The 18,004-nt window shown below is 38.3% G+C and overlaps 2 protein-coding genes across 4 annotated transcripts in view; one reads left to right on the top strand and one right to left on the bottom strand.

Annotated features, from left to right (window-relative positions):
- tbl1xr1a (TBL1X/Y related 1a) overlaps window positions 1-17,338 on the top strand; it is a 148,123-nt gene extending 130,785 nt beyond the window's left edge. For all 3 annotated transcript variants that reach the window (XM_073041111.1, XM_073041112.1, XM_073041113.1), the window contains 4 exons: window positions 1,819-1,946; window positions 4,081-4,246; window positions 4,545-4,646; window positions 13,736-17,338. In XM_073041111.1, coding sequence (XP_072897212.1) covers window positions 1,819-1,946; window positions 4,081-4,246; window positions 4,545-4,646; window positions 13,736-13,762 — 423 coding nt within the window. In that variant the 3' untranslated portion in view covers window positions 13,763-17,338. The remainder of the gene's footprint in view (window positions 1-1,818; window positions 1,947-4,080; window positions 4,247-4,544; window positions 4,647-13,735) is intronic.
- The window catches only part of LOC140725529 (uncharacterized), a 467,652-nt gene that overhangs the window by 4,434 nt on the left and 445,214 nt on the right, over window positions 1-18,004 (bottom strand). The window lies entirely within an intron of this gene.

Genomic DNA, 18,004 nt, shown 5'->3' with positions numbered 1-18,004 from the left:
AGTCTGATTTTGGTGATGGACTGAACTGCAATTGAATCCATAATTCTCTGCAATTTCTTGCTGTCTCAGGTAGCGCATTTGCTGTTCAAAAGTGATGTATCCGAAAAGCTTGCTTCCTTTGGCATACTTATAAAAATTGGTGAGGGTCAATGGAGACATGCTGATTCCTCTTAGCCTTTTGGGAAGATTGCAGTTTTGGGTGTGCTCTCTTGGCCAAGAGAACATAGCTCAGCATATCACCGAAAACTCCTCTCTCCCCCCCCCCCCCACGGACCCTATCTGTATGCTGTTTGCTGCTTTAATAAAGCAGCCAGCTTAGTGAAGGACCCCACCCACCACAAAAGCTACAAAATCCTGAAAGCATATATACCAGGCTCAAGGACAGCTTCTATCCTGTTGTTGTAAGATCATTAAATAGTTCTGTAATAAGAGGGACTTGTGACCTCATAATCAACCTTGTTTTTAAAACCTCCACTGCTTTTTCTCTGCATCTGTATTCTGTATTCTTTTATTGTTTTATGTTAACATTGAATTGAGGTAGAATTTGTTCCACCTCAGTGCCCTGTGTAATGTTTTGATCTGTATGAACAGTATGCAGGACAAGCTCATCACTGTATTTTGCTACCCATGACAATAATATTCCAATTTTATGGTGTCCACCAGGGTAAGCTATTAGTGATGTTTTGACCTAGGAACCAGAAGGTCTCTACCACCTCCACCTCAGCACCATTGATCATATGGGGTGTGTACTCTTTCCTGCTTCCTGAAGTCAGTGGCCTCTTTTATTTTGCTGACATTAATGAAAAGGTGGTTGTCTTGACCCCCTGCCACGATATTCCCTATCTCCTTCCTGTACTTAGTCATTTTGTTAGTTGAGATCTAGCCCACGATGAATTTGTAGAGAGTGTGAAGGATCTGTCATACCTGTCAGTAAGGAACATGGAATCTGGCGCAGATAAATGATTCAGATAAATGCTGATCAGGAACAGTCTAACTATGCATTGATATTTCTGCACGCGCACACACATCTACTTTGTAGAATGTATGAGATGTATACAAAAAAAAATCACTTTCTGAGCATCTTTGCATCAGTTACAGCAGGTAATGCAATATCCTAAAATAAAGACTGGCCTGGCCACATCCACCCTTCTGTGTTGTTCCTGAGGAATTGGCTGTGGACATGAAGTACAGATTTTCAACACCTTTTGCATGTGAAATCCACTGGAGTTGCAGAGTGATATTGCCTGGTCATGGTCCATTGTCAGATAATAACTTTGGATAAGGCCATTCCCTCAGAAAACAAGGAGCTTTGTTTTATAGCAGTGAGTTATTTTTATTGGTAATCCTCTGAAATATCAATCAAATGTATCCATTAAAGATCTTTTGAAAGGCCTTGCCTTGATAAATATTTCTGCAGTTAATATCCATTGCCAAGTAATTGCTGGTAAGAATGATCAGAAAATAACTATAAAGTACTTCTTTGAATTCTTGCCAGCACTTAGGATAATGGCAACTGCTTTGCTGTTTTATTGATCAGTGTCTGGCAGTGAACCCCATTGATACTCAAAACAGAAAACTAGACTGATAAATTTGGTGTAGAAAGCATCTTCCCTTTATAATCCAGCATTTCCATTCTTGGTATCATATTTGAATCTGATAGTTCACAAACAATTGTCCAATTTATTGCGGTAAGTTTGCTTCTGTTTTACTTGAGAAAGATTAAAAGATCTAACTGCATTGTTGAACACGTTCGTGTAGCAGATGAACATGTTTACTGAGGTATGTTTTATGTTTTCATGCAATATTGTTACCACCTAGATTTGGAGCATGAAGCAGGATGCATGTGTCCACGATTTGCAAGCGCACAACAAGGAAATCTACACAATCAAGTGGAGTCCCACAGGACCTGGTACTAACAATCCAAATGCCAACCTTATGTTAGCAAGGTATGAAAAGAAATATTTCTGTATAATTAGAAATTCTAAGTAGTTTTTTTTTCTTCTATAGGGGCATCCTAGCTCCAAAGCCACGTGATGAGCAACAGCAACTTGTATCTATATAGCACCTTTCATAAAACAGTTGAACACAATATGGAACTTCAACCCACGTTGTTGTGCCGACCTACATAAACCTACTCCATGATCAATCTAACCCCTCCTACATACATAGCCTATAACCTTCCATTTTTATTTCATCCACATGCCTGCCTATGTCTCTTAAATGTATTAGCCTCAACCACCACATGCAGCAGCGCATTCCGGGCACATACCACAGTTTATGTAGGGGGAGAAACCTACCTCTGACATCTCGTAGAGTCATAAGAAAGTACAGCACAGGAACAGGCCCATTTAGCCATTTAAACTACCCACTCCCATTGAGCTGCACTGGGACCATAGCTATTCATACCACTACCTTCCTTGTGCCTATCCAAACTTCTCTTGAACATTAAAATCGAGATCACATGCACCACTTGCGCTGACAGCTCTACTCTCATGACCCTCATGTTTCCCCTTAATTTTCACCTTTCACCCTTAACCCATGACCTCTACTTGTAGTCCTACCCAACCTCAGTGGAAAAAGCCTGTTGCATTTATCTTGTCTATACCTCTGTCAAATCTCTCAGTCTTCTACGTCCCAAGGAATAAAATCTTAATTTATTCAATCTTTCCATATAACTCAGGTCCTCCAGACCTAGCAATATCCTTGTAAATTTTCTGTGTACTCTTTCAACCTTATTTACATCTTTCCCATGGGTAGTTGACCACAACTACACACAGTACTCCAAATTAAGCCTCACCAATGTTTTACACAACTTCAACATAACGCCCCATCTCCTGTACTCAAAACATTGATTTATGAAGACTGTAATCTCCCTTAAACCTTCCTCAAATCACTGTAAAAGGATATCTCTGGTGTGGGCTGTTGTTGCCCTGGGAAGAAGGTGCCCTACCTATCCTCTTGTAATCTATACACCTCTATGGAGCGACCTCTAATCCTTTGGATTTTTTTTATCCCAATAAAAAAAAAGCTCTAGCTTGTTCAGCCTTCTCACATAAGACATGTTCTCTAATCTAGGCAGCATCCTGATAAATCTGATCTGCATCTCTAAAGCGCTTACATAGGTATTTTCTAAATGGGAAGCAATTCAGCAATTGGAAGTGCAAAGAAACTTAAGAGTCCAAGTACAGATTCCCAAAAAGTTAACTTGTAGGTTGGTAAGAAAGGCAAATGAATGTTCAAATTCATTTCAAGAGGACTAGAATATGAAAGCAAGGATGTAATGTTGAGGCTTTAAAGGCATTGGTCAAAGCACATGGAGTATTGTGAGCAGCTTTGGGGCCCATATCCAAGATAGGATTTGCTGGCATTGGAGAAGAGGTTCACAAGAAAGATTCAGGGAATGAAAGGGTTAACATTTGAGGAGCATTTTATGGCTCTGGGTCTGTACTCACTGGAGTTCAGATGAATGGTGGGGGTAATCTCTGAAACCTATGATATATCAGAAGGTTTAGATAGAGGGGTTGTGGAGAGTCTAGGATCAGAGGACATAGCCTTAGAATAGAATGTCTCTTTAGAACAGAGATGAGGAGGGATTTCTTTAGCCAGAGTGTGTTGAATCTGTGGAATTCATTACCACAGATGACTGTGCTGTCCAAATCACTGGGTATATTTAAAGCAGAGGTTGATAAATTTTTGATTTGTAAGGGTGTCAGAGGTTACGGGAAGAAGGCAGGAGAGTAAGCTTGAGGGAGAAAATTATTGAGCCATGATCAAATGGCTGAGCAGACTCAATGGCCTAAATTTGCTGCTTTGTTTTATGGTCTACAGTTGAGTGTTAGGAAGATGAAGAAGAAATCCGTGCAAGTCTAACAGTTCTGATCTGGAGCTGGAGGTGAAAGGAAATGGAGTGTTTTAATAAAAACTAATTTTAAAATAAAATCTGACCATTATTTTAAAATATTTTTTTTTAGCCAGATGGGAAAATTAATAAAAGTGCCTTTATGTTTATGCTGAAAGAAGTTGTGGAATCTGCTGATAGGGTCATTGCATGCACTTACAATTTCTAATATTGGTCCACAGTGCATCCTTTGATTCTACTGTGCGATTATGGGACGTGGACCGAGGCATCTGTATCCACACCTTGACCAAACACCAGGAACCTGTATACAGTGTAGCCTTCAGCCCAGATGGAAGATACCTGGCCAGTGGCTCCTTTGATAAGTGTGTTCACATCTGGAATACACAGGTATATACTGTCATTTCTGAAGACTGGTTAAATTCTACTTTTAGTAAAATTTTACCCTTTTGTTTACAGTATAAAAACATAACAAAGTCTCATAACAGGAAAAACAATAACTTATGTACGTATGACTGCACTGTTACCTCTGAGTTAGTGTTGACTGTGCTCCATCAACTTGAATATTTTCACCTTTCCCTTTTCCATTTAAATGCAATTTAATTTTTAGTACATACTGTATTATTTGGACATTCATTCTTTTGATGTTGCCTCCATGTTTGATATTTATTTGTGTGTTGATTTACAGACAGGCTCTCTTGTCCATAGCTACAGGGGAACGGGAGGAATCTTTGAAGTGTGTTGGAGTGCAGGTGGTGATAAAGTGGGTGCTAGTGCATCGGATGGTTCAGTAAGTACCACTAGTGATTTGAAAGTGAGCTAGCAGAATTCAGACTTAATTGAATTTTAATATATAATCTAATGCTTTAGTCAAAGAGGCGGACATATTTTATGGAAGCAGAACTGTTCTTCACCATATTTTAAGATCAGTTCAATAATGAGCTCTCATAGCTTTACAAGTTTTGCTCTCAACGTTTTCCAATCCCAGATGTCTATGTTTGCTCCACAGTGGAAACTGCTTATGTAATTATGGCATGCTGTAATAATACCTCTAGCCAATGTCACCAAATCATTTTTGCATCTGCAATTCCACACTGCTTTCAAAATTGATTTCTGTTTACTTTAGTATTATCCACCAGAAAGGGCAGACTGCAACTCAAATCAAAGTAGTTCTCATATTTTAATGTATTTTTAAATGCCTCCATCTACCGGCATTACTTTCATGTTTTTCTGGTAAGCTTGTTTAAACTTACAATTAGTTTCACAAAATTTCCTGGTAGAATTTGCTTTCTTTCCATACCAACATTTATTTTATGAGCTTCTTTTTCTTTTAAAAACTGATGGGGTAAAGAAAGTTGAGTCTGCAATAAGAAATGATGGAAAAGATGCAGGTGTACAATGGCTTGCTTAGAGAATGATTTCAAGTTATATATTTGTGTAAAGTCAAATTTTTGTGCTTTATTTGAAATGCCTATCTAACAATTTGCAGGGGAACTATTCAATCTACAGATGTTGTAATGAAACTATAAAAATGTTTTAATCTGGAATGTTCCCCTCAGTCATGCCCCACCACCTTTTCCTGCAGATCCTAACTCACTTTCAGTTAAGCATTCTCCTCACAACTGACCATTCAGTCATCATTGAGTATGCTGACTAATTCTCTGGTTTTCAGCCATTGAATAGATGTGACACTGGATCACAAAATCTTTTTTACTTTCCCTTAATAACCCTTCACTTGGAAATGCAATTGATTTTACTTCTTGTGATTCACTTCCTGCTTTATCTGTCACTGTAAAGTCAAGTCAGGTGAAGTTTATTGTCATTTAACTACATACATATATATATACTTTATTGATCCTAAAGCAAATTACAGTGCCACAGTAGCATTATAAGTACACAGATATACAACTATTAGAAGAGAAATGAGAAAGAAGTTACCTCAGACAGTCTTAACAGAATGGGTTCATGGCTATAGGTTGACTCATAATAGAGCCTAGTGACCAAGGGTAAGAATGACCTCATATAGCACACTTCGGAGCAGCGCAGTTGTCTTAGCCTATTACTAAATGTGCTCCTCTATTCAGGCAAGGTGGCATGCAGAGGGTGAGAAGTAGAGGTGACTCTGGCCCTTCTTGCACACAGCTTCTGTGTTGGTGATCCACTCAAGCCTGTCCCCAGGTATTCGTAGGCCCTCACCATCGTTACCTAACAGAGCAGTTCAAGCTTAGTCTTAAAGTCCATCACCATCTCCTTTGTCAAATGGTGCAAGGTGAATCATCCGCAGCTCAACATCAGTAAGACAAGGTCCTCCTCCATCATGGCCCTGTATTCTTCCTCCCGTCCTCCCTTCATACTCCCAACTCTGAGTCATCAGAGGATTTCTGCAGACAAGGCTTGGTGTTGTATCTAAAGTCCATGGTGTACAGTGTAAATGGGAAGGGGGACAAGTCTGTGGTGGGGCCCCAGTGCTGCTTATAGCCATATCTGACAGGCAGCTCTAAAGCCACAAACGGTGGTCTACCAGTCAAGTAGTCCATTATCTGGGATACAGTGGAAGTGCCAACCTGCATTGAATGGAGCCTTTCTCCTAGCAATGAGGGCTGTATAGTATTGAAGACACTTGAGAAATCAAAAAACATGATCCTCACAGTGCTTATCCAAATGGGGGTAGGCTCTGCTCAGCAGGTAGATGACAGCATCGTCGACTCCAATGTGCTCCTGGTAGGCAAACTGCAGGGGATCGAGGGCTGATCTGGACCAGGTGTCAGAGGTGAACCAGGACCAGTCTCTAGTGTCTTCATGATGTGTGATGTCAGGGCCACTGCACGATAGTCATTCAAGGCTTTCGGTTGGCCCTTTGTGGGAATTGGGGCCACTCAAGATGTTTTCTATACAGTCAGGACTATTTCCAGACTGAGACTCAGACTGAAAATGTGCTGGATAAAACCCGCAGATGAATAATCACACATAAATAACAAGCTAAAGTGCATCAATATTAAATATTGTAACGTAAATATTGTAACAATGTGGCTGGGAGTTCTGAGGCCTAATAGTCTGGAGGGAAGAAACTCTTTCTAATCCTGACCGTTTTTGTTTCTATGCATCATAGTCTCCTGCCTGATGGTAGAAAGTCAAAGAGGATGCAGGTTGGATGGGTGGGATCTTTAATAATACTAAGAGCCCTGCATATGCAGTGCTCCTGAAAAATGTCCCCGATGGATGGTAGCGAAACCGCTATGATCTGCTCAGCTGTTCTCACAGTTCTCTGTAGGGACTTTTAGACCGATGCTCGACTGCTCCCGTTACCAGATGGAGACGCGACTTGTCCAGGGTGCTCTCAATGGTGCTCCTGTAAAATGCAGTTAAGATGGTGGGGGGTGAGGGAGCCTTGCTTGCCTCAACCTTCTTAGGAAATGGAGACGCTGCTGTGCCTTCCTTTTTGGGGAGGTGATATTAAGGGACCAGGTGAGGTCATCCATGATGTGAACTCGCAGGAACTTGGTGCACTTAACTCTCTCTGCGAAGGAGCCATGTATTCGCAAAGGCATAAGCCGTTGTCCATATTTATCTCCCAATCACTGTCTTGGCCCTTCTACTGTCACTGAAGTGAAGATGAGGAGCTCATGCCTGAGTTTGTTAATAAGATTAAAGTAATAGCTTTAACTATTTCTACAATTTGCTTTACTTTTTACCAAGTGAAGTCTGCCCACAAGTTAATTACTATTTGTCTAATCCTGAGCAGGTTGTGCAACCTTTTTGACCAGCACCAAACCAATGGGTGCTTCCTGTGTTATATCTCTTCAATGATTTATTTTAATGCTCTCTCCTTTTGAGTTTATTTTGTCTGTGGGATACGTCTCAATATCGTTAAAACTCAATTCCACTCAAAGCTTCCGCTGCTGTTCTGTCCTCCATGCTTGCTGACAATGCTTCCAAAATTGTAGGACATACATACATAAATAATCTTTTGTAAACATTAACTTGTACCATTTTCAGAGAAAAGCATTTTTCTGGATAAAATGATAATGAGCTTTGAAGAGTAATCTAGCCCACCAAACTGGAGATAATTTAATGATTTGTGTTGAAATAATTTGTTAGGGTATCTCTTCAATTAGAATTTCACAGCAAATGTTACACTCACTCAGTTGGTACTGCAGTGGGAAGTAAGGCTCCTTCAGAGATGAATTACGTTGTCCCAAGTGCTTTACTGATTGCCCTTTCAATCTAACCAGCAGAGAAGCTCCCAGTTCCCAGCATTTTAATTATGTGTAGGAACTGTTGAAATTCCGGATGGCTTGCACAGCTAAAGCTTCAAATCATTATGGGACATCAAAGCTATCTAAGCTTGGGTATCAACGTTAGATACTAAATCATTATGTGCTAACAGTCTGGAACTGAACAAGTTATTAATTTTTCAGTGTAAACTACATGATGACATGGCACCTATAGACTTTTATGATTACCTTGAAAATCTCTGAGTTTATATAAAGAAGGACTTGCTTTGCCATTGCAATAATTTGATTGCTCAGGCTAGTTTTCAACAGCTCCTTGCTGGCTAGAATTGAGGTAATGGCATCATCAGTTAAACAAATGCCTGGTGAACCTGTAGAATGGAAAATGTGAGCATAAATTCAGATGTATCTCAGATGACCAGGTGCTTGCTGCTATAGTGAAATTCTTATAGAATAAAATCACCCACAGAACCCTGAAGTAAAATCAAACATTCTGCACCGTGTAGCATCTGAGAGACAAATCAGTTACTTTACAACAGCTCAAAAATGCTAACTGCCTTTCTCTCTCCACCTAAGCTTGCCTAATCAACATATTAAAGAATCACACAGCATGGAAACAGGCCCTTTGGCCCACCCAGCCCATGCTTACCAAGGTGCTCATTCAAACTCATCCCATTTGGCTCCTAACTCTCTAAACCTATTCTATCCATGTGCTTCTTCAAGTACCTTTTAAATGTTGTCAGCCACTGGCTCAACCACTTTCTCTGCAGCTCATTCTATGGGTGAAAAATGTTGCTCCTCACATTCTTGTTAATTCTCTCCCCTTCAGAGAGGCTCTCTGTTGGTCAGGGTCGACCACTGGTGATGCATCCCATCTGTCTACCTGATATTTAAGCCAGGGCAGTACAATATGGAGTGCAAGCTCTTGCCCAAGTAGCAGGCTTCCTTTCTCCACACGTAATAAATCCAAAAGAACGGCAGATTCTGATACAGTTTGGCACCAGCAGTGTCGCAGGAGCTGCCGGTCAGCGTTGAATTCAACATAGGACTGCTTTAGGGATTCTAGCTCTGGATTTTTCCTCAGGGTTTACTCCTGAAGCCTTCCCCATAAGTGTAAGGCAGTAGAGGTTTGAGTTTTTCTCCTGCCAGCTACAGCCAATGAGCCCATCTGCCTGAATCTCCCACTTCACCTTAAACCTATAACCTCTCGTTTCTGATTTCCCCCACCCTGGGAAATAGATGAGTGCATTCACCTATGCTCCAATGAATAAAAATTCTAGCCTGCTCAATCTGTAGAGTCCTGGCATCATCCTCATTAATCTTTTCTGAACTCTTTCTTGCTCAATGACATCCTTCCTCTAGCAGGGTGACCAAAATTCAACTCTATATTCCAAATGCAGCCTCTTCAGCGTCTTATGACATTTCTATGTAACATCCAAATTCTATACTCAGTGCCCTGCCTGATGAAGGCTGGCATGCCAGAAGCTTTCTTCACCACCTTCTCTAACAGTGAGTGCACTTTCAGGAAACCATCTGTTTTTACTCCCAGACCCCACTGTTCTGCAACAGTCCCCAGGCCCTACCATTCACTGTGAAAGCCCTATCCTGATTTGTCTTCTCAGAATATAACACTATGTGAATTAAACTCTATTTGCTATTGTTATCCAGCTTTACTGTGCTACTATTTATTTTCGTGTCACCTGCAAGCCTACTGACCTACATTCTCATACAATTCATCAATATAAAATAACAAATAACAATAGGGCTAGCACCTACCCCTAATGCTTACCATTAGTTTTGGGACTCCAATCTAAGAAACAGTCTTCCACCATCAACCCATGCTTCCTTCCATCAAGCCAGTTCTCCCTGGATTCTGTGTGATCAAACTTTCCATAGCAGCTTACCATGCAGAAACTTGTTCTCATCAGCCTTCGTGGTTACTTAATCAAAAAAATTCTCAAGTAAAATCATTGAGACATGATCTTCCATGCACAAAGTCTTGCTAACAATCCCTAATCAATCCCTGTTTTTCCATGTGCACGCATATCTTGTTCCTCAGAGTCCCCACCAGTAATTTATCACAGATGTTCAACTTAATAGTCTATAGTTCCCAGATTTTTGTGTGCAGGCATTCTTATATAAAGACATAATCAGCCACTGTCCTGTTCTCTAGTACTTTGCCTCTTGACTAATGATGTGTATACCTCAACCACAGCTTCTGCAGTTTGTTCTCAATTAATATTTCCTGCATTTTCTGTTTATTTCAGATCTGCAGCGTTCTTGGTATTTATTTTAAGGAATATTGAAATGTCAATTTCACATTAATGCAATGGAATAAACATTTGTGCAGAGTTCTAACAGTTCTCTGCTAGGCTGTCTCTACAGGATTCCTGAGGAATCTCATACTGCACGATTTGCTTCTTTCTTACTATTGAAAGATCTTGTTGCTTCTCGTTCATTCCCCTTTGTATCTTTCTGCTAATCCTGCATTCAGATATTTTCTGTTACTACTTTTTTGCTGTATGAAGTCGAATTGATTTCTTGGTGTTTATTAATTTAATTGTTATCTGCACTGTCTCAATCTTTGCTGTCCTAAGACTGAATTTCACTTCTATTATTTCATTCTTTTATTGTTGTTTCACCGGCATCTGCTGGTAGGCATTGTTAATATATAGAACCAATATACAAAAATTATTGAACCTTGGTCATATTCTACTAGCTCTTGGTTAATTCTTTACCAGCTTACAGATTCTTAAGCCACCAGACTCTCTGGCCTGACTACTCTTCTAACTAATGGCCCCTTGACCTACATTTAATCTAAACTTTCCCTCTCTCCCTACGCCTGGAACTGACTCCAGACTTAGTCTATGCATGATGTTGACTCCAGGTTAATCCTATGACACATAAAATGAATTTCCATCTATCACAGCTTCAGCTTTAAAGTGTTTAATGTTACCTACTTTTTATTTGTGATTGACAAATAATAATTCATTGTCTTAATGGTAATTAAACTGGGGAGAAAATCTTCGTTGGCTGTTGGAAGGAAGGCATTTCATATGCAACGGGTTTATGGGACACAATTTCTCTGGTGCATCCAAGGTGGTTTCTTGAAATGCCCAACTAGAGGAGGGATTAAACTGGACCTTGTTTTGGGAACTGTGCCTGGTGTGGTGACTGGCCCTTCATTTTGGGAATAGAATAGAATTACTAAATCGGAGTGAGCAGATTAGAACATTATTAGACAGGAGCTAGGGTGTGTTAATTGGGAGCCGCTCTTATGGGACAAGACTACATCTGGGTTGATAATTGTTTAAGGGTCAGCTAATTAGAGTTCAGGACCACAATGTTTCAATTAGGTGGAAGATTAAGGATGGTAAGCTAAGAGAATCTTGGAAGACGAGAGAGATGGTGAATTCAGTAAGGAAAAGGATGTGGGCCCACGAGTAGGCTGCCATGAAAATAGCTGCTACCTGTTCCAAAATATGGAGTTCAATGTCCTACTGATGTTGCTTCCTAAACCTGTGGTGCACAGGAAATGTCCTGGAGTTTTGATGTAGCATCACTTCTGGATTCCATGGGTCTGAGGTGCCTGTTATTAGATTAACTTATTTGGCAGCAATAAATTGTCTTTTTTTTTAAAAAAAAGCACAAAACCACTCAACTGTAACACCAACTACCGGTACTTCCCTTGATGTTGCTCAAATCAGTTAACCAATCACTTCCTTGCGCTTTTATGAGCGAATGCCTCTTTTCTGAAAACTCTTCCATTTTTCTCTCACTTTTCTTGTATCTCAATCTTTATTCTCTGTTGGATCTCTCCCTGTCTGGCACTAGGTTTGTCTTAAACTGCAAGAACAACGCTAAGTTGCTATAGCAGCACTCACCATATTTTAGAATGTAGCTTGCAGCAGAAGTGGTCTCCGCTCTGAGGAAAGATATGCTGCTATCCATTTAGGTGGCAGTATTAGAGAAACGGATCATTTTTAAATATGGTGATAGATTTATATGTGAATCCCTGAAAGTTAACATGCAGGTATAATTGAGATGTTAGGAAGGTGCATAACATGTTGGAATTTATTGCAGGTGGATTTGAGGAGAAGAGTGACTGCAGTTTTATAAAGCTTTGTTGGCATCCTATTGACCACGATTTTTCCTGAATACTCTTGATTTCTTTCTACATACCAAAAATTTTCTGTTATGTTAATTGACTACAATAAATTAGCCCTTACTCTAGGCATGAGTCAAAAGAATCAAAATAATTAATAGAAATGTGAAAGAGAATAAATTACAGGACCCAGTAGTTCCTTCTGTTACACTTGCATATTTTCATAAAATGAGTGACCAAAGAAGCTTAGAGACCAATTGATTAAAGATTTTAAAAATAATTGAGAGCAGATGAGGATAAATTTTCCATTGGTTGAAGTGCACAGGATTTAAATCACATCACATCCTAAAAATTAGAGCAAGCTCTTAAAGAGAGAGGTTGGGATGTATTTTTATGAAAGTGGTAGATATTTGAAACTCTACCACATCCAGCAGTTTATCCTTTGCCAATTTTTAACTTTAAAATCTGAGAATGCACGAAGTGATATGGTGCAAAGCTGGATCTGTGATGTAGGGAGGTCTGCATTCTGCAGCTGTCCCGCAAGGCCGAGTCCTGCATGGGATCTTTCCATTTCTCTAGTGCTATTAGATTCTTAATGCAACATCAGGAATATGATTGTAATATCTTTTGAGCTAAACAGAAATTTAAAGTTTCCTTTCTTTGCTCTTGTCACAAATTCCATTCTCTTCCCAATAACTCTCATTCCTCTCAATGGCCAGTATTTCAGACTATGACATTATTTTCAAATTGCCTTTCCAACCTTACTTGTACAATTGCCATCTAATTCCATTTCCACTTCACATTCTCTGGGCCCTTTTTAAATCTGCCTGAGATTCTCATACTTGCCAAATTCTGCATTGAACTTATTTTATCTAGCCAGCCAACTTGTATCCTGCAGCCTTTTAGCTTCAGCACATTCAAAACCCTGCTGACTTGTATCTAATCCAACATCAAGCTTAACTTGGTGATTACATCTATCCTTGCTAAACTGTGTTGGCAGTCAGTTGCCTATTTTTAAAAATTTAATATTTAACATGTATTTAAATTCTTCCAGGGGTTCTCAATTTCTGAAACCATATTTTAAAAATTCCTCCTTAAACTTTAAAATCCCTAAAAATATGTTTTAACGTAACCTTTATGTCATCTTCACAATTTAAAGCAGTAGCTTAATCCTGCTATCAAGATTCTAGATTTTAGATAGTTTTGCTTTGAGGGTCCATTTCAAATCAGAATAACATTGCACAATGTTAGAACATTTCAGGCTCCACTTGCAATGTGGAGACTGGTAATCAGTTCCATATAGAATGGCTTAGAAGGCTGTTCTCTGTGTTGCAGCCTACTGTTTCATTCCATTTCTATTTATTAATATTCAATGAGAATAGTTTCACTTATTGCATATTTAAATAATTATATTCAATGCTTTAATAGTTGGAATTTCGGTAAATACAAATCTCATTCATAGAGGTACAGCTGGCATAGTGAACTTGTATTGATTTAATAAATGCTACCAAGTGATCATAAATATTCAATTTTTTTTCAAAGGTTTGTGTGTTAGATCTGCGGAAATAGCGCTGCTAGCTGGAAGCCATGGACCGACAATGAATGTGTACATAGCCAAAATGACTGTCCCTGCCCCATGCACTGCTACAGTCTCACTTGAACCATGGCCAGTCCACTACAGGCAAAACGAGTCAGAATGCAAAACCCAGGACAACTGAGCCCTGATGTGAAGAGTACCCTGACTGCTTAATGCTGGAAGTTCCATCCACAAAGAAAAGTCAACCTTTCTTGAAGACGTAAAACAACTTGAAACAGACTTGAGACCATATGTGTACCAAAATGGGGAGATAATCAAAGGACAAAAAGTTTTTTTTTGGCCAGAGTCTATGTAGAATGAGTTATCTTGTCAGCAGTTCAGCAGATCTGTGTGCAGACATATCAGCTTCTTTAAATCAGCAGCAAATACTTTGTTCCCTTGTTTTTAAACATTGTTCTTTCACTTTAGTTTACAGTTGCATGATGTAAGAGTGACTGTATCTTGTTTATTTTTTTCCTACTGACACTTAACACACAATTAGAAAAAAACTTTTTTATGGATACTATAAGAAGAATGACAGTGTATTTAGTATGTTTTTGGTACATTTTGTGGCTCACCAACTAATGTGAGGAAATGTAAAACTGCTCCAAAATTCAGTCTAAAATTAGTTTCATTGTACATCAATCATAGATAACAAGCAGTGGTTTACAGGTGGTGTGGCTAAATGTAGTAGTTTCCCAATGGGGACGTTTTTCTGCCGATTTATGAGAATTAAACAAATGGGCACAAAGAAAGAATCAATGCAGGGATGCATCCCATTGCTTTAAGACCATAGTTTGCATATGGTTGGATTGTGCACTATTGAAAGAGCAGCTTAAGGAATTTTGGAAGATAACTTTTCTGGATAGAGAATTATTGCTGTTGTTCTACTTATTCTTTGGTAGAATGACAGGCACAAATTTCACAGCAAGATTCCAGTATTAAGACTGATATCATAAGCAATGTTTTTAAAATTTATCCAGTGCAATGAGGTAAAAGCCCCTCTGTCATAGGGCAGAAATCAGGCAGGCATAATTTTTATGTTAATGCTACAGTAAGGGTTGACTTTGCTTTAATTTTCTTTCCTTGGTGCTCATGTATTACACATGGGTTTATCTCAGATCAGCCCTCTAAAGTACTTGCACTTGCTGGGTTATTCAGTAAAGTACAGGTAATATAGTTGCAATAGCTTCTTTTTAGAATAAAAGTATATTATACTATAAAGTAAAGCATATCTGAGCTTTTAAACCTCAGGGGACCCTTCTTCAGATGATGAAGTGGTTAAATAAATATTTCTGCTACAAAACGCTCAATTACTTTTTCACGTGAAGAAAAGACGTTTGAGGTTTCAAATTCTTGGATTTAATGCATTGTAAGATGTTAGTTTAACAAAAGTATTCTTCTATTTCCCATATCCCATGCAGTAGCAGAACAATGAATAATGATTACTGTTGCAAAGGCTTTATACCACCTCTTCAAACTTGGTCTGTTTTCCTGCTCATTGAAAGTGCAAGGCTAGTTTTTTTTTGAAAGAAGAAACATGACTAAGAATTTCTACAGAAATGTTTAGATTTTGTTGTCTTTGAAGAAGTCTGTTGATACAAGTAATCATAGATAACTTGGAATAATCATATAGCTGCTGTAAATGCAGAAATTTTACGTTATCTGCATTTCTAAAATGGCCACTGAATTTGGTAGGCTTAAACAAATGGTGATACATGAATAGGCAGCTTTACACATTTATAATAGATAAATCCATTGACTTTATTATTTTCCTGGCCTTTTTCTTTTAGGTTGCTTCATATTAAGGTGATGAATGAGACTGATTTTATCTTTCTCTCAAGCTTATAGATTCATTGTGAAGTTCAAGTTAAAGAAAAAAATGTATTTCCCTCCCTCCCACCAGTAAATATAATGCATGGGGCATTTATTACTGATAATTGAAAGAATGTTCATTTGAATGAATGAGCCCTGGCTTATTTTAATTAAGCTGTTAAAAGTTTTTCATTTATATGTTTTAAAGTGCATTCATCAGTGGCACATTTGTTGTGGGGTGCAAGTGGTAAACGGGCCAGAAGCATTTAAAAAATGGATAAAAAGATATTAGCTTTCTGGTTACAGTTTTATAGCAACTGAAGGCAGGGTTGTAAGAATAGTTCTGGATTTTAAAAAATCTAACTGCATACTTTTAAATTGGAAAATTACAAGAGGTTGGCAGTTACCTCAGCCAGACCTGGTCAGATTTAGCCATCAAAATCTGGGGCAGGAGTCATCAAAAGATGGGGATTTATCTGAATTAGTTTTTGTATTAGTTGGCTGTTGAATGGATGGCAATACTTTTATTTTTGACACATATTTGTTATTATTTGTTGTGGTATATGGACTTCAATGATCTAAGGTTCCTATTCATAGCTGGTACTTTGAGGAAACTCAAAGCACCAAAATAATGACCATACAGTGCTGTTTGAACTACCTAAAACTAGTAATTATTACACATAAGATGCTTACTATTGGAAATAATCATACATATAATATGGATTAAAAATTACCCCCCTTTGTCAAACCAATATATACTGTTATAACTGTTGCTCATTTGTACCTTTTGCAAGTGCTGTTTTAGGAGGGGCTGCAAATGAGACTAGATGGTTGAAGCAAGTGAGGTGTTTTGGTTGGTGAAGACAGCATTTGATGCATTCAGTGCGTAAGAGTGGTTAACTTAGGTCATGATTTCAGGGGATAGAGCTGCAACTCTAGCACTGGATTGACGTGTCTGCATCATTTCTACAGTTCTCACAAATTCAGAATTTAAAAAATTGTGAACCTGTAAACCAGGCCATGAAAGTTTTTTTTCTACTCTTTGAACTCTTTATTGTTCTGTTTTTATTTGTACCTGTTAAAAGGACTGATATTTTGATGTACCATACTGTCCTGGACCATGTAAATATCACCTGATGATGTATTTAGGTTCCGCATTACATTAATGATTTTCCCTCCTACCTCCCCACTCTCCACCTCTCCAGATTGTCCTTCCACACCTCAAGTATCACAGCCAAGGCACATTTTCTGTTTCAGCTTCCCTTTGCATCGTATCAATCTGACTACCATAATTTGCATCAGATCAAAATTAGGTCCAGAATAAAATATATTTTGATATTACATTATTGTTGTTGTTTTGGACTTTGTATATCTGGCTTCACATTAGCATAATTAAAGTAAACTCTTGTATGTTAAAAGTTAATAACAGTAATTTAATTGTTAACTGTATTTCTAGCCCATTAAGGAATATTATAGAAGAAAATGTCAGTTTGATTTGAGGCTCTGTGTGCTAACGTATTAGTATCAAGATCCCTGAAATGTCGACCAGCCTGCTCAGCACCTTTATGCTATCAACCAAATACTTAAAACCAATAGAAAAACATGTTGTGTAAGCATGGTTTAAAGTGATTCTTTATACCCTCATAAACAATTTTGAAACATTCTATATAATTCAAGGCAACTCACATTATGTGAAGTGGAAATTGAGGAAATCTATTTTGGAGAAAAAAAATTAAAAAACATGGTTCAGTCAATTCTTGATGTTTTTTTTCTGAACTCGTCACTGAGCAACTGGAAAAATCTGAATAAAGTGGCATAGTGACTTCAGCAATTATATGCAAATATTTCAGCTTCCAGGTAAGGAACTATTAACAATTAGGAATATTAGTTACTTTTGTAATATACTTCATTATGGGCCCATTTGTAGTGTTTATTATAAAGGTATGTGAACCGTGCAGGAAATTAGGTTAATGTATCTTCTGATGTTGTAGTGACTATTCCCTCAAGAAACCCAACCCATCATGTGATTGGATCAGACCTTACAGGCATGACCCAGCTTCTCACATTTTGGTGTCTTTCACACGTGAGATGATGTTATCCATGTCTTCTTACTGATCAAAATTGCAACAAAAATATGCATTGAAATGCATTTATAACTGTAGAGAAGAGGATATTCTGGAAGGTAACCATGGTATTAAAATGAATTGTTCAGCCCCTGTTGTTACAAAGATAAATGTTGTAGGTATTGAACTTTTATCCCCCCAGTCATTAGTTTAAACCACTACAACATATTTTTTAGTGCAGTGTTTCTGTACACAGCAGAATAATTAATTGTGACTATTAATTGATGCATATTGGTAGTACGAAGGTTTTGACCATTCAGTAAAAATCAAATCTAAGTTGGTAAGGAAATGTACATT

The sequence above is a fragment of the Hemitrygon akajei genome, chromosome 3, assembly GCF_048418815.1.
Source record: "Hemitrygon akajei chromosome 3, sHemAka1.3, whole genome shotgun sequence".
Taxonomy (NCBI): domain Eukaryota; kingdom Metazoa; phylum Chordata; class Chondrichthyes; order Myliobatiformes; family Dasyatidae; genus Hemitrygon; species Hemitrygon akajei.
This window is presented reverse-complemented; position numbering and strand designations above follow the sequence as displayed.